The 20,570-nt window shown below is 43.2% G+C and overlaps 1 protein-coding gene across 1 annotated transcript; it reads right to left on the bottom strand.

Annotated features, from left to right (window-relative positions):
- Positions 1–184: 184 nt before the first annotated feature.
- Positions 185–18,306, bottom strand: LOC146379443 (organic cation/carnitine transporter 2-like). The gene is made up of 11 exons (XM_084940702.1): positions 18,056–18,306; positions 12,188–12,370; positions 8,247–8,350; positions 7,560–7,714; positions 5,928–6,099; positions 5,011–5,137; positions 4,649–4,749; positions 4,073–4,287; positions 2,033–2,215; positions 1,748–1,883; positions 185–376 (listed from the first exon to the last, which is right to left on the bottom strand). Exons 1-11 carry the CDS (start codon positions 18,260–18,262, stop codon positions 307–309), a joined length of 1,653 nt encoding a protein of 550 aa, XP_084796828.1. The 5' UTR covers positions 18,263–18,306; the 3' UTR covers positions 185–306.
- Positions 18,307–20,570: the final 2,264 nt, after the last annotated feature.

Below are 20,570 nucleotides of genomic sequence, written 5' to 3'. Positions count from 1 at the left end.
TGATGCCTTAAATAAATGCGCAGACAAGATGAATGTGATCATGTAGTTTAATGAAGCTTTTGTAACTTTAAGTATCAAATGAACATTTGCAAATTAATGTAAAAGAATACTGTAAATTGTTTTAATAAAAAATCAAAATAAGACAAAAAATGAAAATTATAGGTTTATCTTTGTTATGAGACTATTTATATATAATACAGCTTTCAGTCATTTAACAGACAACAAAGCCAAACAAAATTTAAATATAAAAGACTGTAAACAACAACAACAACAACAACATCTGTCTAGACCAGGACAAACAAATAATCATAGTGGACTGTCCAGTGATACCACGGGTACAGGCGTCATATTTCTAGTAAGACATGGGCACTTCATCCTGTTTTAAAGAGGAAAGACAAACACGAGTTTTATTTTCTGCGATAAACTTCATTATTACTTATAAGATGTGAACACTTATTTTTTGTACTGTTGGCTAAGGGCTTTCATTCAATCTGCAAAAAAACAACGTTTGGCCACTTGGTGGCAGTAAAGTTCACTTGGAAATAAATAGCAATCTCACTTCTTAACCTTCCTGTCCTGTTCAGGTCAATGATAGTCAGTGATAGTCAATGAATACTGTAATTTACATACCCAACATTTAAAGTTGAACCGAACATGATGATATATTTAGAGTCACACTGAAAATGGAATAAAAGAAGAGCTACAGATTCTGGTAATATCTGTCTGCAGTTTTAAGTCTGGAGCTTACCGCTAAAAATATTGTTATTGAAAGTAGGCTAATTAATAGGCTATTTGAAATGTCTTATCTGCTGCCATGAACTCTATCATAGTACTAATAATATGAAGCACAACACACTAAAATCTAATCAGATCTACTCCATATGGGTGTCAGCAGGGTGCAATCTGTGGAAAATTGGGGTGGGGGTGTTTCTAAAAAGACTTTAATGATTTCAGTAATTCAGGAACAACAGTGTTCTTATAGACTATGAACATAATGAACTTCAACTTAATATATTTATTTTATATAATTCCACATACAACCTCTTACTCGTGTTTTGTCCTTTCCTCTGTAACAAATAAATCCCACTGTCACGTAGTACTCAACCAGGTGAGCCACTTAGCTTCAGTATTTAATATGAAATAGTTTCAAAATGCAACAGCACAAGCACACCTGTCAACTAAAAAAAAAGAATAAATACATAGGCCAGTGGAATATTTTCCTTCTTCACGTCTGGACGTATACTATAGTTAAATATACATAAATTTTGTCCCCACTGGGGATAAAACAATTAATCAGAGGGAGGGATATGTAGACCCAAGACTGTGGGAAATGGCCCTCATCAACCCTATGAAACCCAGGATGTCAATAACACAATCACAATCTGACTTTGTGTGTTTATTGAAATAGTTACTGTATTTTTCCAAGAGGGTAATTCCAAACCTGACCAACTTTTGAAGGTGTTTCAACAATTCCTTGGAAACTAGTATTTTCAGTAAGTAAATATGTGCAGATAATAGGTGCTCTAAAATCGAATCAGATGATCTACGCCATGGACATGCTTCTACTCAGTAACTTTCACTAACTCCCTAAATGACAGATACTCGCCTGACAACATACTTTTCTGCATACTGTGTACCATGTTTAAAGAACTTGCTGTATAAGAACGTAAAATTACAATTGCCTTTAACTGGGAACTTTTTTTATTACTTCATAGAAAGTAAAATAAACTGAATGAAAGTAGCTTACCTTTCTCGTCTGTGCATTTGTTCAATAGTTTCAGGAAGAGGTTTCTTAAAACTCTCTGGAAGGAAAAGAGCCGCAAAGGCAGCCACAACAGCCAGACTCCCCAATATAATATAGGGTAGATACTTATAATACATACCTGAAGACACAGAGGGGGAAGTTAGGATGAGAGAAAACTCCTTTATGAGTGTGCATTTATAAAATATAGAAATTTAATCAAATGAGGTAAAACAGACAGTCAGAAACAGTTAGTACTAATGCTAAATGAATATTAATAAATGCACTCACCCAGACTTAACAATAAAGGGGCAATGCAACTTCCAATTCTGGAAACAGTATTGCTTATCCCCGTTGCTGTGTTTCTGAGCACTGTTGGGTAAAGCTCTGCGGTGTAGGCGAACATCAGGGAGGAACCAGTCGTGATTGAATACTTAACCAGCATTTCCAGTGTAAGAGCCAGATTTGATAGATCTAAAGAATAATACATTTGTTTAGTTTGTAGATATAAGTAAACAGTATTCTTCTATTATGATTATTTACATGTTAATATTTTTGTTGGTTCACATCCTATAATGTTAAATAACGTATCACATTTCGCACAATGCACACTGATGCTTTGGTTTTTTTTTCCCCATCCTCTTTTCAACCTCTGTCCCTATAATTATGGGCCCCACCTCCAGAAAAGCCTGATTCGTGATTTGTCAGCTCATCAAAGGCAACTTTGGCATAGTCTCCTGAAAGCTATCTGCCCTTGACATACACCTGTAGTTTCCTGATACACAATGAACCAGAAGAGACTGTGGATTCCAGCAGAAAGTCAGAAAGAAATACATTCATGCATTCTCTGGGCTGATAGATACTGTAATAATCAGCCCCCAGTCAGTACTAATGCTAATGTAAACAACAATAGCCATGGACAAGGCTAGAACTAAAGATACAGGAAGCTACCTTTTTCCACGGATACATTACATTAAAAAAAAGTAATCCTAAACTTTTGTAATGCTTTGAGACATTTTAGAGTTAGCAGAAGGGGCTCTAATGCGAAAATATTAGCAGGCTCTAAGGCAGCTGTTGCATCTGGATTGAGTCAATTTCTTGTTCTTTGAAGAAAATGTTGCCAAACAGCTGCTCTGCAGACACAATGTCACTGCATGCAGATAACTGATGATAGATCAGTTATGTCAGGCAAAGAAAGGTTCAGTGTTTTATATGTATGAACGAATAACTATCTTTGCCAGAGGCTTTATAATTTGTAACTGGAAGAACTTTTATGTGCAAAATAGCTACAGTGCTTTCCAAAAATAATTTTTTGGGACTTTTGGTCCCCTTTTTCTTTAGATGTTGCCTGGAAGATGGGAAGCAGGTGCAGTGATTTATTAGAACATGTGCAAACCCATATGGGAATATAGGTTTCTTTGTATAGTACAAAGGAGGTTAAAGTCAATATTTGGTTCCAGATATTCAAAAGCACATCTTTGTCTGTTTCCTGCCTTTTGTTCAGTTCTCTGTCAAGACGATCCCAGACCGTTTCAATAATGTTGGGGCCCAGGCTGTAAGGAAGCCAATGCGTGTTTTTCTTTAAAGGTATGTTTTTACTATATTGGCATGCTAAAAGTTGAAGCTGTTGTCATTCAGATAATAGGTACTTTTAAACCAAAAGTTTTAAAAATGATTTTTGTTCCAGTTCTTGAGGATTTTGGTATATCTCAGCCTTTGTTTACCCTCCTTAGGAATGGTTTTTTTGACATCCATACATTGCACACCATCCCAGTTTATGCTGCATTTTCAGCCAACATCACTCTTTGCACCTTGTTGTTGTAAAAATATAATTTCATCCTTGTCAAACTGTTATCTTTGACATTTTTATAGATTCCACTGAAGAAATGAGAACAAATTATGTGTTTCAATGGCAGGCTGCTAGTAACGAATGCCTAAAGCAATACTTTAGGTTCTTTTTATGAGTTGTAGGTAGACACGACAGTGTTTCATGCTTTGAGCTAGGTGCCCTGTTATGCTTGAATGATTCATAAATCAGTGCTTAACAGTGGCTTAACAACATTTTTTCCCTAAAATGGACAATTACAAGGACTGAAATTTAGAAGACCAAGACAAAATACAAAAAAACCAACAAGTCTGGGTCCTTGAAAGCACATAATAAATAAATTAAAAAAAAAACAAAAAAAAAAAACAGTAGTGTGTATCACTCATCAAAGGAAAAGGAAGAACCTAATAATTATAGTATGGGCACTTTAAGCAATAAGTAACTTATAAATGACTGATCAATTGTTCTAATGTGAATTCTTGCAGCTTGCTTTTAAGAAATTTTACCATCTGGAACAAGTTGAATCAGGTAGAGTGGCACAGCTCCAAAGACCAACGTAAGGATCACAGACAGGCGTCGTGGAAGGTATAGCAGAGCCATCCAGCTGGAAATGTATGCTGGAATCTCTACAACTGCTGAGATGAAGCAACTGATGTAGGGGTTTTCATGGAGTTGTGCTGTATTGAAAGACAGGCTATAGTAGCCAACAATCATAGTGAACCTGGGAAAATCAAAGGGAAATGAAAGCGTTTTTTTCATCTAAGTGAACTTTCCAAAGATTTTTCTGCATGCATGCATTTTTTTCAAATGCAAATCGTGATCATTTTGTCTATCGCAGATCTTATAGTATGGAAAACACAAATAAATGAAAAACCAAAAGAAAAATGAATCACTTCTTTTAGTAAAAAATCATTTTTAGTTAAGGGACAGGTCATTTTTAGCTGTTTATCTGCTAAATCTCCTTTTAGCAGGAATTCGGCAAATTCATTGTTTGTTCATTTTCTCGTTGTTTCATTATTTTCTCAATCTGAGGATGTCTCATTAAGTCGCTATGTGCCACACTGTCTTCACTGTTTACTCACAACACAAAGCAGAGGATGAGTGTTGTGGCTCTGATGCTGCTCTGCCTCAGCAGGTCAAAGACATTGTAATGCTCCTTGGAGTGCGTCTGCATCTTTTCTCTCTGGAAGACACATAAAATTAGTTTGACTGTGTGAGCAGGGCTTTTTCAAAAAATATTAAAACACAAAAATGTTTAAGATCTTTTTTTTTCATGCATTTTTATACTAATAATATCAGTCAAATGTCAAATATATTAATATATATATATTAAATATATTAATATATTTATTTATAAGTAAAACTTGAACTTGTTTTCAAATGATAACAACTATGTTCTGTATCTTGGGTCAATCCAGTAATGTTTAAGTGAAAGTTCACTTACACCACAGTCTTCAAAGATGATCCTCGGAGCTTGAACTTTGTTCCACTTAGCAGCAGTTCTTATAATGGCCTCGGCTTCCTCAACTCTGCCTCGAGAAAGCAACCACCGGGGAGACTCTGGCATAAGCCTGGCTTAATATTTAACACAAACAGAAGGATGCAGACTTGATCAGAGGGATTTTGGAGACAAAGCAAAAAAGACAGTGAAATAAGGTCAATAAACTTGTTAGTGGGAACAGTTTCTTCTTTTTGTTTCAGCTGCTCCATTTAGGGGTTGTGACAGAGGATCATCTTCATCTGTCTCACCTTATCCTTAAGATCCTCTTCTAACCCGTGCATTTCCTCGTTCACTACATCCATAAACCTTATCTGTGATTTTCTTCTTCTCCTGTCTGCCATCTCCATATTTAACGTCCTTTTCCCAGTGTATCAGCTATCCCTCCTCTGTCCATCTTCAAATCATATCAACCTGAACCTTGCCTCTTTTTCTCTCCAAATATTGAGCTGTCCCTAGGAAATATTTATATCTAATCTTGTCTGCTTCTAGTAACTGAAAAATCTGCCTCATGTCTTTCTGTAAACCCTACTGTGTCAAAACCTTACATTACAGCAGGCCTCACTACCCTCTCTTTGCATCTTCACCATTCCAACTGCCTCCCTCTTGTTCACATACATATTCTTCTGCTGGCTATCATTCCTGCAGTCCATATTTCCACCTGGCTTGGCTCTCTTGTACCTACACCGTACTCTCTTTAGATAACAATATCATCTGTGTATGTCACAGTCTATGGAAACTCCCCCCTGACTAATGTCCACCACAGTTTCAAGCAAGTCATTACATTTGATTCAGTTCCTACAGGGAATGCTATATACAGATATATGTAGACAGATAGATATGCTAGAGCGAGTGCCACCTACCACCAAAAGGGGACGTAGGCCACACAAGGCAAAGATAAAGCCAATGACAGTGATTTCCAGTCCCTTAAAAAGTATGCTAAGAGTGGAAGTATCATGTATCCAATAGCAAAGCCTAGACATGTGCCCAAAGATGAGTAAAGGACACGCACTTTGCCAGTTAAGACCTCAGAACCTGCAAAAAAAGAGGGGGTAATGATGAATTAAAACTTATGTTCCAAAAAACAAAACAAAAAAAGGAAACAAACTGAAGATTGCACAAAAAACTCTGTATGTTATCAACACCATGCAGAGTGCCACCCCACAATAAATAAGCTTTCATGTATATTTTTTTAACATCTGAATTTGTTTATGGCAGTGAGGTGTGGTTTGTGGCTCAGCTGCAAAGGGACACGTGGGACAGAGCTTCTAGAAGCGCTGTCCACTGAGAGGGTTCACGCATCTGCAGCAAATTTGCCAATCACTGCCTGTTATTTTATGTAAAAGTGTGCTGAGAACCCTGGAAAGACTGAAAGTGCTGGAGGCAGCAGGGCCTTGCCAGTAAAGACTTGTCAAAATGTGTTTCAGAGTGATTTTTGTGACAATTAAATGCACCTTGCCATTGGGTATATATGGCACACAGACTAAACGCACACAGTGTGCATTAAGAAACTGAATAAAAGCATAGAGGCTGCAGAAACTACTCAGAAATATGTGAGTGATGTGACACCTGACAGGTTAGCTGTGAGAGTTACAGCAGAATGATCTGCAATAAAGCAGCTGTCTTCTGAATGACTCCTTCACTCCATTTGAGCTGTCACCTGACTTCAGTTTCTGACTAATTTTGCACTTATATCAAAACATCTGCTGCTCTTTTTGCTGTACAAAGCACACGTGTAAAACCTGCACTTAGACAATCCTCCGGTGTTTTCTATTCTTGGCTCCCTAGTTTATGCTCCTTGTGTTAGATTGCATCAAAATGCATCTTTCAAACTGCATCATTTATTAATTGGCATGATGTTAGTAGATCAGCAGTAGAACCTGACGCTCCCATTGGCACTTTTTAGGATTGTGGTGTCATTACAATTTGTCCCACTGTCACGGCTGCGGCAGCAGTCATGTGGTGTGTGAGCGTAAGGACCCAAGATGCAGGTACAGGCTGAGATGCGAGTGAGCTTTATTTACAGGAGTGGCAAATGCAGAATGGGGAGCTACCAAAACTAACCTGAAACCATAACTACACGGGATGATGAGCAGGGATGACACAGAATGTAGAGCAGAGAGCCACAGAGATACACCAAGTAACACAGACGGTCTGACAGTGAGCAAAGACAACCCCACACTATAAATACACACAAAGGGAATAAGGGACGGCAAACAGGAGGGAGGCACAGCTGATCCTAATTAACATGACGAGACAAGAGACACAGACCTTAAAAGTAAAACAGGAAACACAGAACATAGGGAAGCCACATAACAAAACCTGAAACTAGAACTCAAGAAATACTAAAGGGCTGAGGAGCTAAAGTGAGCAAGAAATCAAAAACTAAAAGCACAAAACTCAAAAACACTGGGTCACTGACACAGGACCATGACACCTTCTTATAAATCTGGCCCTTAGTTTTGCATCATAGCTAAATAAATGTTCTATCCTACCCAACACAAGAGCAGCCACAAAGTTGGACATCTGTCCCAAACCGTTGATGAAGAGGAGGATGAGGAACATAATCCATGAACCAGAAAAGACTTGAGCAAAGGTGAAAACTGTCTGTAGTGCCAAAGCTGCAAAAAGAACGGGTTTTCTGCCATATCTAGACAGAGAAGATAAATATATTAGTAAACATATACATGCATAAAAAGTGTTGTACTTCCTATACAGTTGTGTGAATTGCACCTAAAAATCTGGATGGTGCTGTACACAGACAAAATAACAAAAAAAGTGCACTGTCCCAGAAATGTTGGACCTAACGGTATTCAAAATATTGCGGGGTAGAAGGAGCACAAATTGAAAATAAATAAGTACATATCTCAAAATAATAACTGTGTTCTACCACTGTACTCTATTTCTTATTATACTGGTAAAAATACAACTCCATCATCAATTAAAATTGCAGAACAGTTCGTCTGGATGTAGCATTTTCAGCGGCATAATACATGTCTTTTATATTACTGACTATTATAAGCGTATACTGTAACATGATCTTTTTAAATGATTTTCATTTTTATTTCTTTTTACAATAAAGACAATCATAATATCGAAACACTGAAGCCTTTCAGTTGCATAATGACCTTTAAAGAATGGTGTGGTGTTTGATCTCTTTCACATGAATCTCATGTCAGTACCTGTCTGACAGCTGGCCTGAGAAGAACGATCCAAGGAGTCCTCCCACAAAGAAAACAGTAGATGTGAACGGCTGCTTCCATTGGTTACTGCACACCAAGTCAAACTGGAAAATGAGATATTAACAGTTGAACGACTGAATCAGAATCAGAATGGGTTTTATTGCCAAATGTTGAGCAGGTTTACAACATTAGGAAATTGCTGCGGTGCTTAGTGCAAACATACTGTCATAAATAACGCTTAAATAGACATGAGAAAAAAAATAAAATAAAAAATAAGAATAAGAATTAAAAGTGCTAAGTAGATAGATATATACATGATATATACATGAGTGCAGGTGGTGATCAGTGCCAAACATGGAATGATGCAGTGAACACAGCGTAGGGTCATGTGTTAGTGGTGGGAACAGTCATACGGTTATTGTTCATGTGTCCAACAGCAGAGGGGAAGAAACTGTTCTTATGGCGAGAGGTTCTGGTGCGAATGGACCGGAGCCTCCTGCCTGAGGGGAGCAGGTCAAACAGACTGTGTCCAGGATGAGAAGGGTCAGCTGAGATCCGAGCTGCACGCCCCAGTGTCCTGGAGGTGTACAGGTCCTGCAGAGATGGGAGTCTGCAGCCAATCACCTTCTCAGCAGAGCGCACAACACGCTGCAGTCTCTGTTTGTCCCTGATAGTGGCTCCAGCGTACCACACGGTGATGGAGGAGGTGAGGATGGACTCGATGATTGCAGTGTAGAATTGCATCATCGTCCGTGTTGGCAGGTTGAATTTCTTCAGCTGCCTCAGGAAGTACATCCTCTGCTGGGCTTTCTTAATGACGGAGGTGATGGTGGGCTCCCACTTCAGGTCCTGGGTGATGGTGGTACCCAGGAAGCGGAATGAGTCCACAGAGGTGATGGGGGTGTCAGTCAGGATGATGAGGGGGAGTGGGGCTGTGTGCTTCCTGAAGTCCACAATAATCTCCACTGTCTTCTGGGCATTCAGCACCAGGTTGTTGTGGCTGCACCAGGACACCAGACGTTCAACCTCCCTCCTGTAGGCAGACTCATCCCCGTCCGAGATGAGTCCAATAACGGTGGTGTCATCTGCAAACTTGATTAGCTTGACAGACTGGTGGGTGGAGGTGCAGCAGTTGGTGTACAGGGAGAAGAGCAGAGGAGAAAGAACACAGCCCTGAGGGGAGCCGGTGCTGATGGTCCGGGAGTCCGAGACATTCTTTCCCAGCCTCACGTGCTGCTTCCTGTCCGTCAGGAAGTCAGTGATCCACCGGCAGATGGGATCAGGCACATTCATCTGGGAAAGCTTGCCTTGGAGATGGTCTGGAAGGATGGTGTTGAAGGCAGAGCTGAAGTCCACAAACAGGATCCTGGCGTAGGTTCCTGGGGAGTCCAGATGCTGCAGGATGAAGTGTAGGGCCATGTTGATGGCGTCATCTACAGACCTGTTGGCTCTGTATGCAAACTGCAGGGGGTCCAGGAGGGGGGCCGTGAGGGTCTTGAGATAGGAGAGAACCAGGCGCTCAAATGACTTCATGACCACAGATGTCAGAGCCACAGGTCTGTAGTCATTTAGTCCAGTGATCCTTGGTTTCTTGGGGACAGGGATTATGGTAGAGGACTTGAAGCAGGCAGGCACATGACATGCCTGCAGTGAGGAGTTGAAAATGCCAGAAAACACTGGGGCCAGCTCGTTTGCACAGTGTCTGAGGGTGGCAGGAGACACACCGTCTGGGCCGGGAGCTTTTCGAGCATTCAGATTCTTAAACTGCTTCCTCACACCTGCTTCATGAATATGAAGAGTAGTGGTGGGAGGAGGTGGTGTGAAATCCCCCTTTGTGTGGGGTGAGGAGGGGGGTGTTGTAGGTGAAGTGTTTGATGGTGGTGATGGCTCTATGGAGGGGGGAGAGGTGGGGGAATGAGTGTCTCTATTGTTGGGGCCGTTGGAGGTGTGAAGGCTGCCTGATGGCTCGTCAAAACGGCAGTAAAAGTCGTTAAGGGTGTTGGCCAAGAGCAAGTCATCAGTGGAGTGGGGGGTTTTAGGCTTGTAGTTGGTGATATTCCTAAAACCTTTCCACACAGAGGCCGAGTCATTCTCTGAGATCTGCTGCTGCATCTTCTCAGAGTGCTGATGTTTAGCAATGTCCACTTCTTTAGTGAACCTGTACTTGGCCTCTCTGTAGCAGTCCCTGTCTCCGCTTCTGAACGCCTTTCTCTTTTCCAGCCACAGCTTTTTGAGTTTAGGAGTAAACCAGGATTTGTCATTGTTATAACTCACCCTGGTGCGTGATGGCACAATGCTGTCCTCACAGAAGTGGATATAGGAGGTGACAGTGTCCGTAAACTCGTCCAAGCTGTTAGAAGCAGCCTTCATTGTGTCCCAGTCTGTAGACTCCAAACACGTGCGAAGCTCCTCCACAGCCTCGTTGCTCCAGTTTTTTAGTCCTCACGACAGGTTTGGAGAGCTTCAGCCTCTGTCTGTACGCGGGGATTAGGTGGATCATGACGTGGTCAGAAAGTCCGAGTGAAGCGCGGGGCACCGCGCGATAGGCCCCGCTGATCGTACTGTAACAGTGGTCTAATGTCCTCTCCTCTCTGGTCGGGCATTTAATATACTGCTTGTATTTGGGAAGCTCATGGCTCAGATTGGCTTGTTAAAGTCCCCAAGAGCAATAATGAGAGAGTCCGGGAATGTCCGCTCCATGTGCAGTATCTGCTCCGCGAGTGCGCACTGAGCTGCCTGCACATTTGCATCTGGCGGGATGTAAACAGCGGCCAAGATGAATGAAGCAAACTCCCGCGGAGAATAAAACGGTTTGCAGTGAATGAAAAGGTATTCCAGAGAGGAAGAGCAGTGCTGAGCAATCACTGTTACATCTGTGCACCAGCCACTATTAATGTAGAAGCAGACACCTCCACCTGTGGTCTTACCAGAGAGAGAGGCCTGCCGGTCCGCGCGCAGCAGATGAAAACCCTCCAGCTTGAGCGCGCAGTCCGGGATGTCCTCACAGAGCCACGACTCCGTAAAACATAAGACACAGGAGGAGGCAAAGTCTCTGTTCATGCTTCTCATCAGGGCCAGCTCGTCCATCTTATTCCTGAGTGAGCGTACGTTGGAAAGGAAGATCCCAGGAAGAGCAGTTCGCAGTCCGCGTCTCCTCAGACGCACGAGTGCGCCGGCTCGCTTTCCTCTCCTTCGGCGTCTCACTTTCCTGATCAGAGTCTGCAGTAAATCTGCCGCAGATGCGACAAATATTGGAAGTAAATCCACAGGTGTTGTAGTCCTGTAGTTAAGAAGCTCTTCTCTGGTGTAAGAATATCCAGAGGAGTGCCCAGACACAGAAGTTATGCACAAAAACAAAACAGAAGTAACGCACAGAAGCACCAGGGCATCCATACGCGGCGCCATCTTGGAATACGTGTGCATGCAGGAAATAACAATGTTAAAGTCAGTGTGATATGTGCTGACTGTTGCTGGCTGTATTCAAATGTCTTTTCACTCTAAGTAGAAAGAAAAAGGGTGCGTCTTTCCTGGTGTGCAGAAACTAATCCCCATAGAGCACCTTGAACTTTAAGCACTGACAAAATAATGACAAGCTGAAGACTCAAAGATCAACAAGATTACAACAAGATAATGAGAAATAAGCCATGTTGATAACAGTACAGAAAGAGTTTTCTAGAGGAATTTATATCATGTTCCTATGTTGACTGACTGCACCTACTGTATGTTCACAGGTGTGTTCTGTCCTAACTGTTGAACAAATGGATGGGCTGAAATCCCCTGCCTTGGATAAGGTAGGAGGAAAGGAGCCACATAGACTAAGGAGTTAATGATATATCTGCAACATCAAGAAAAAAAAAAAAAAAAAAAAACACAGCTGATGCTGCTAAAAAAAAAAATACTACATGAAAAATAAGTAGATGTAGAAGAAGGATTGACCATACCTCAGAAACTATAGTGGATTCATAGATGTCTTTGCTATAGCTCCACCCATCTACACAGCCCTCCTCCTCCAGGTCTGTAAGGTTGACATCCCTGCCAGGAATGTATCCCCGAGCAGAGAGATTTCTGACCACATCCAACCTGTATCTGCTGCATCTGCTCAGCTCCTGTTTCCCATCCACCTCCTCATAGTCACAAGGATACAAACAGTTTTAGGGTTATTAGTATTGAGACATTTAAGAAAAACTCAGTGGGATGTCATAGTGTTTACAAAAATATGTAATATTTAGGCAACAATGGGCCTATACGGTGGCCCTGAGAGGCCAAACGGACTGCAACTTAAGAAAACACCAGCAATAACAAAAATGCTGCGAAAGCACACAAAATACAACGGAAATAGTACAAACGAAAACAGAAATAGGAAAAAACAGATTTCCAAAAGCACAAGGGAAGTGTTTCTGGGGAGACAATAACCTGACGGACCAGTTGCAGGAACCAAAATAGCCCAAGAAGTGGAGGATCTATGGTTTTGTAAGGAAAGAAAAGACGAGAGTGTCACGATCTGAGGAGGCAGACCGTGCGGTGGTGTGTGTGGTGGACCCAGGTGCGAACACACGAGAGTAGACTGGAGTAAACTTAACTGAAAGCGAGCCTTTATTGTGGCTGGTGACAAGGAGTGCAGACAAGGCAGAAACGCAGTGACAAACTAAACTATGACTAAACTGGGAAAGTAAAACTAGGAAAAACTATGAAGACACAGGAAACCGTAACTATGAATACTAAGACTGGCTGTGACAACATGGAGGGTGGGAACACAGACGACGCGACCCAGACTACATGAAACACAGAGACTAAATACACATGAGGGATGATCAGGGGAAGTGGCCACACATGGGAGCACAGCTGACACACATGAACCTAACGACAGGAGAGGTGAAACTCAATACACTGACATTGAATACAGACTTTCAGAGTAAAACAGGAAACATGGATATTAGACATGACATGAACTAAACATAACCACGCAGACATGACGCATGAACCAGGGAGACTTAGTACAGGGGGAGACAACAAGACTAAACAGCAACCTAGAAATTAACTAGGTGAACTAAGCTAAGGCACAAATAAATACAAAAGATACATAAAACTCAAACACTGGGTCACTCGACCCAGGACCATGACAGAGCCCCCCCCTCAAGGGCGGATTCCAGACGCCCAAAACCTCGAAAAAAGAAAACAAACACAAAACAACCCACCCAGGGCGGGCGGCGGGGGCTCAGGACGGAGGGCCTGAAACCAACCAAGAAAACAAGAGTCACAACAAACCTGAAGGTCAAACAGTCTGAAACAAAAGGCCCAAGAACAGTTCATAAAACATTTCAGGAGTCGTCCCCAAGCCCAGGCGAGCAAAGGTCCAAAAGCACCCCTCAGGAGGTCGACCCGGAGGGTGACGGCACAAAAGCCCACAATTCAGTAGTTCAGGGGGTCGACCTGGGGGGTGATGGCACCAAAGCACATAACAGAGCAGGTCCGGTGGCCGACTGTGCGGACGGCAACGGCGGCGATGCGAAGGCAGCTCCGGCGGCCGACCGTGCGGACGGCAAAGAAGTCCAGCTAATGGCCCAGAAAACGGCCAGTGACTGTACAGTCGTGGACGCGGGTTGGCAGGACCAGGCGAAGCTGAAGCTGGACCAGGCGAAGCTGAAGCTGAAGCTGGACCAGGCGAAGCTGAAGCTGAAGCTGGACCAGGCGAAGCTGAAGCTGAAGCTGGACCAGGCGACGGCGAGGCAGCCGCAGGGAATGACACAGCAGGTGACGGCTGAACAGGCTTCCCCGGACCGTCAGCAGACATGAGGATGTGCTGGCTGGGTTCTCCCGAACCCCCAGCCGGCGTGACTAGAGGCTGGACGGGCTCCTCGGGCCCTCCAGCTAACATGATGTGAAGTGGTGTGGATGCTGCAGGGTGCTGGGTAGGCACACCCAGGCATCCAGCAGCAGACGCAGGATGCACAGTTATGGAAGCTCCTGACTGGACAGGGAGCTGAGCTGCTGACTGGACAGGGAGCTGAGCTGCTGACTGGACAGGGAGCTGAGCTGCTGACTGGACAGGGAGCTGAGCTGCTGACTGGACAGGGAGCTGAGCAAACACAGGCTGTTGAAGCATAATCCCACAGAGAGAGAGAGCAGGTGAAAAACAGTCTATAGGGCTTACTATCTTAGCACAGGAGTCCATGAAGTGAGCAGTGTTAATGACCACCAGTTCTGAGCCAGCAATCTTTAGGTTCTCAGAGTCTGCATCAGTTTTAAGTGGCTTAAAGGCTAATGGCCCAGTCTCTGTAGTCACAGGAGTCGTCAACATAAGCTGGTTGGACTTAATCAGTGGTAGTGTAAGGCCCAGAGGGGCTGGTTTAACCATATGAAAAACAATTGCCACTCGACCCACAAAAACAAGGCTTAGACCATCAGGGTGTGGCTCCTGGACAAACATTAAATACTCAGGTATGGACCTAACTAATGGCACAGTAGTAGCATGACTATGATATGTTGGACAGATGCGTTTGCTGGAACCCGCACCCGTAGTGATCTGTGGCTTCGGAGTGATAGCTATATTGAGTTGAGAGAGACACAGGTAAAACGGCACTTGAACCACTAACCGCAGCAGGTGACTCCTTAGGGTGTGAGTGAGTGGTAACACCATTGTTCAAGAGCAAAATCTTATCTAGTGATGAGTTCACGGAAACAGGAGAAAACTGTGTCACATTAACCCTGATGTCAGCCTCCATCTCCTGATTGGAGGTAATCGTGCTGGAGCAAAACAGTTCAAAACCGCCCTCTGTGTTACCTTCAGGGAGACAGAATTCATGTTGTGGTATTACACAGTCCAGGTCACCGTGATCTGCAGTTATGTTTGCATCTTGACGACTTAACATGGGTTCATGATCAGCATTCACAGTTTTCAGTTCATTTAACGCAAGTGTAGCCGGGCAAACAGGAGCACTAGTTATGTCACACTTTAATTCATGGTCCGCCACCTCTGCATTATCCTTGCTTACTGCGGCTGCAGAGGGCCCCAGAGGTGGGAAAACACATTTCTTGAGATCCGGCTCTGACACAGGCAGACTTGTTGGCCCATTGGAGAAGGGTGTGGCTTGGGAGCCAGTCAGTTCAGGTACAGCTGAACCTTTATTTAGAACATGGTGTCCAGACATGACCTTCACCAGTGACTGAGTGATGCTTTCATTACCTTCATTAAGTGACTGGTGGAGGAGCAGGGCCGACTCAGGAGGGAAGACATTTGCCATAGGCAGCTCAGACTTGGTCGGAACTGCAGACACGGAAGGAGACACAAAAGGAAACACCTCCCTCCCACTATTACCACGAAAAGCAGTGGAAGTCTTTTTCAGTCTATGTGTAGATTCTGTGGTCCCTGCAGGATTGAGTGAATCAGTCGTGATTGACTGAGAAGAACTGTCTCTAGACTGTGGCTTGGTTAATAGTGCATTACTAGCCATATCTCCGGCTAAGTCTGTATTCACTTCACACGCCTTCCACTCAGAGGTAACTTGGGGAGACAGAACAGTTTCACTCACCTCTGAGTGTTGGGCGGTGTGACGGCGACGCGAACGCCGCTTTTTCTTGGCTGTGGACCCCGTTGAAGTGGACGGTGGGGCCTCCTGCAGCGTCGCAGAGGCTGAGGAGGCGAGTGTTGGCGGGGCGGTAGGCGGGAGCTCCTGGCAACTCCGGGGGCCCCCCAAGGGCCAGGCGTGTACCGCGGAAAATCTCTTCGTAGTTAGGAGCGAGCCACGGCTCCCACCGGAGCTCTTCGTCTAGTTGCGCGCATGCGGCGCGCTGCCGCTCCTCGAGGTCGAAATCAATGCCCCCCACAGCATCCTCGTGTTGCTCAGTGGGGGGCAAGACAGGCCGTAGCGATGCGCGACGGCAGCGTGAACGACGCTTCCTCTTTGGAGCGGCCGTGGACAAAACTTGATTCTCCATGGCGACTGGTTCCTCGTCCTCCGACCACATCCGTGCCAGATAGGAAGCAGGAGACAAGTAGTCCGATCGAGGCGGCGAGGGTGGACGGCCGGTCCGAGGCGGGACGGCAGGCAAAAGCTCCTCCTCGGAGATGAGCCAGGGCTTCCAACGGAGCTCCTCCTCGCGATACGCCCGTAACACCTGCTGCCGCTCTTCCTCACCAAAGTCAATAGCCTCTGGCATCTCCGTGCGCCGCGTAGTGCAGTCAGGCGGTGGCGAAGATGCGGAAGCCGACAAAGCGTGAACCGACGGTGTGTCGGCGGTGAGCCTCACTGTTCCGACTCTGACTGCTTCTGGCTCGCGAGGCAGCGGGGTAACAATGCAACAGCATGGCTCTGGCGACGATTCACGCACACCGGGCAGCTGCTGCTGCGGGCGGAGTCGGAGAGTGGAGACGAGAAAGTCACTGATGAGGGGGTGCAGCGTCTCCCATAACCAGGGGAACACGGACATGCACACCCCTACTTGGCGGGCTGTCTCCTCCCTTTCCTCCTCTCTGGAACAGTGCAGCCATTTGTTGCATAGTGACTCCACTGTCCGGACGATCTCCGTCTTTTGTGTCGCTGGGTCCGGCATGGTCGCGTCGTACTGTCACGATCTGAGGAGGCAGACCGTGCGGTGGTGTGTGTGGTGGACCCAGGTGCGAACACACGAGAGTAGACTGGAGTAAACTTAACTGAAAGCGAGCCTTTATTGTGGCTGGTGACAAGGAGTGCAGACAAGGCAGAAACGCAGTGACAAACTAAACTATGACTAAACTGGGAAAGTAAAACTAGGAAAAACTATGAAGACACAGGAAACCGTAACTATGAATACTAAGACTGGCTGTGACAACATGGAGGGTGGGAACACAGACGACGCGACCCAGACTACATGAAACACAGAGACTAAATACACATGAGGGATGATCAGGGGAAGTGGCCACACATGGGAGCACAGCTGACACACATGAACCTAACGACAGGAGAGGTGAAACTCAATACACTGACATTGAATACAGACTTTCAGAGTAAAACAGGAAACATGGATATTAGACATGACATGAACTAAACATAACCACGCAGACATGACGCATGAACCAGGGAGACTTAGTACAGGGGGAGACAACAAGACTAAACAGCAACCTAGAAATTAACTAGGTGAACTAAGCTAAGGCACAAATAAATACAAAAGATACATAAAACTCAAACACTGGGTCACTCGACCCAGGACCATGACAGAGAGGTAAGTGTGTTAGCCTAACTATTAGCCTAAAAATCCATCATCACTATTATATGAATCATGGCAAAACACACCTATTATTTTTTGGGTTCCTGCAACTGGTCCGTCGGGTTGTTGTCTCTCCAGAAACACTTCCCTTGTGCTTTTTCCAACCAAAATATTTGTATAAAATTGCACAAAAAGAATAGATGGTCCAAATCCTCCTCTTCTGTTTCACAAAATACACAATTACCAGTTTCTATTTTGAATCTATCACCAAGGAGTCCTTTGTGCTTTTTCCTATTTCTGTTTTGCAATATTTTATTGCATTTCATAAAGATTTAATGGTTTTTAGTTTAAATGTATTGTTTACACTGCTTTTTTAAACTTTCAACTACCAGCAACATAAAAACTCATTTAGTTCCCAAAAGTAGTTTTCTACTTCTCCCAAGCATGTTTTTTTGTTTTGTTTTGAAATAAGCATAAATGTGTTCAAATAAATACAAATGTTTTGAGTTACATTACTGGAATAATATTTGAAGCAAACTCAATTATCACTGAAAAACTGCATCAGTAGTTTAAACGTTTTCTTTGATGTGCTGTATCACAGAGTTGGGGCTCTCGCAGTCACTTACTCTGATTGGGATGACACTTTTACGCCAGTCTTCAGTGAGGTTGATACCAGATACCAGGCAGTGATGACTCGGTGTATCAGTCAGAAAAACGAGAGTGAAAGCACCAAATCCATTTGGCATAATGGTGGCAACGAGCGAGAAGAAGACAATTTGCTGGAAACGTCCCCACTGCCCCAGAAAACCAATGGTTTCAGCATAATCTCTCATAGTCAAATAATTATAACCCTTTTTCTAAGCTGCTGACTCTTCTGTCTTCCTGAAACGGCATTGTGCACGCCACACCTTCTATGTTGGCTGTGCTTACATGTACTCCACCCAAACACACACAGATCCTGCCTCCTATTACCTCTTTTGTACTGTTCAAAATAACCTTCTAAACTTTTATTTATATATTTTTAAACTGTGACTTTCACAAGCTGCTGTGTTTCCAGGAGTGACTAATGTTATCATAATGACACATCTGTGTATTTTTTTGTATTTTTTTTTCAGTTAACTTTTCACTGTATACGTGAACATACACATTTAATAACATACTTGTATAGAATATAACTGAGATTTGGACAATGAGTATACATAAGTAACTGTATCATTGTGGCTAGGGTATGGTTTTGCCTTAGCTGCAGTAGGAGGAGTGGGTGCAGTGCAGAAAGCAGCGCCTAGTGGAGTTATTGCAACACAGGGTATGGATTGCCTAACAAACCGGTCTTTATTCTATAGGATAATAAGGAGAACCTTGTGTGCGTTTCATACCTATAGGACAAACACACACATATAGGCGTGGCCGTGTCAGCTGCACAGCTCTGGGCAAGAAACCCGAGCTGTTGCTGCGAGAGTGCACCCTGGAGCCAGGCACATCAAGCAGGGTTGAGTTTCCAGTATGCAGAGCAATATAAGGGAGGCTAAATTTAGGAAGCAAAACAAGATGGCTGTTACTAAAAGTTAATCTGCATCTAGATGTGCAGTCAGCCATTCCTATCATCATGGGCTCTAATATTGGAACACCAGTGACTAATAGCATTGTTGCTCGAATGTAGGCTGGGTAGTGAAAACACTTTGAAAGGTACATTTATATCCTATGTGCCATATGTTTATATGCATGTTTATCTAAAATATAATGTTATAAATGCTACAATGGTTTTCTCAAGCATTTGATAGAGCTATAGTTCATGACTTTTTTAACCTGTTGTCTGTCTTGACACTTCTCTCACTCAAAGCTGCAATTGGATTGGCGAGATAAGGCTAATCAGTCAGCCTCAAGCGCTGTGGTTGACACACTACAGCTCAGCAGTGCTGAAGAAGCCCTGGAATGTCTTAAAATTGTGACTGAGCCACTGACTTAAATATAATTCAGGCAGGCATCCCTGAGAGATCCTAAATATGTCCAAATCTTTTCTTTTACTAATCTAAAATTCACTGAGGTGTAAAATATAAATGTTCTCTCTGCTATTTGTAAATCATAATGTTGTAGCTCCATTACAGTTAATATAAACTAATGCTGCATTATTATTCCACAGCAGGTTGGAAAGAATGAAAATATAGTAGGGACATAATGCCCTAGCTTAAACTAAGAAAATAAGATTAATAATAATCATTAACATTATTAAACAAATTTAACGTTATGAAATGATTTAATAATGTCAGTTATAACTTTATAATATGCTCTACTTTTTTTTTTAGCTGGATCATTCAGTCATTGCAGCAGTTGTTGTAGGAGTAAAAGTGTGAGAAGCAAGAGTCTGGTGAAGCGCTGGTGTCATGTCACAGTCATGAAGGTGCAGCTACAATATCAATCATAATAGTGAGCCTGTCCTGCCTGTTTCTTCTTAGTTACTCAGTATAGGTTGTGTGAAGACATGTCTGAAAGAAAACTACTCATGTTACATTTCCCTGAGAAAATACCCTATGTTGTTTCAGTTGCACAGGTTTTACTTGTTTGCTAATATTTGTTAGCAATGCTCTAATTTGTCTCCTTGTCCACATTCTCTCAGTGGTCCCTTTTATTGTTACACATATATTTGTTTTTCTTTAACCTCACTGGTATCCTGCTGTGGTATTCCATACCAGTCACTAAGACAAAAACAAATAACACGATCCTACTCAGGTTTGCTGTCTTGTACCTCCTCTTCTGCTTTCTGCTACTGCATTCCCTCTTGTTTGCTCTCTCTATTGCTAACTGGAAGGCGATTACAGGGATTGGGGAACCAGTCATTACAATGATTATATCCGTTGCAAAATTTAACATTTTTTGGTTACGCAGACCTGACAGTTTGCCAGTTAGAATACCAAACATGACTGGATGACCTCATCACCAATTCAATTCAATTTAATTTCAATTCAATTCAGTGTAATTTATACATTGCCAAATCACAAAAACAGTTGCCTCAAGGCTCTATATTGTAAGGTAAACCCTACAATAATAACACCGGAATGACTTTGTGGTGCAGGCAATGGATATCTGCAACTACTATCATCTTACTATCATCTTAACTCTATTACTCTCAGTTTCAGCCAGTCC

This window comes from Perissodus microlepis, chromosome 10, assembly GCF_051167445.1.
Source record: "Perissodus microlepis isolate ML-2025 ecotype Zambia chromosome 10, ASM5116744v1, whole genome shotgun sequence".
Taxonomy (NCBI): Eukaryota; Metazoa; Chordata; class Actinopteri; order Cichliformes; family Cichlidae; genus Perissodus; species Perissodus microlepis.
Note: the sequence above shows the minus strand (reverse complement) of the source record. Positions and strands in the feature narration are given on the sequence as shown.

Coding starts and splice junctions, on each gene's coding strand:
- LOC146379443 (XM_084940702.1), bottom strand. CDS start 18,262: ATGAGAGATTATGCTGAAACCATTGGTTTTCTGGGGCAGTGGGGACGT. Junction 4,288..4,648: donor CTCATCCTCTGCTTTGTGTT/GTGAGTAAACAG, acceptor TGATTTTCCCAG/GTTCACTATGATTGTTGGCT. Junction 1,884..2,032: donor CCCTTTATTGTTAAGTCTGG/GTGAGTGCATTT, acceptor CTGTGTCTTCAG/GTATGTATTATAAGTATCTA.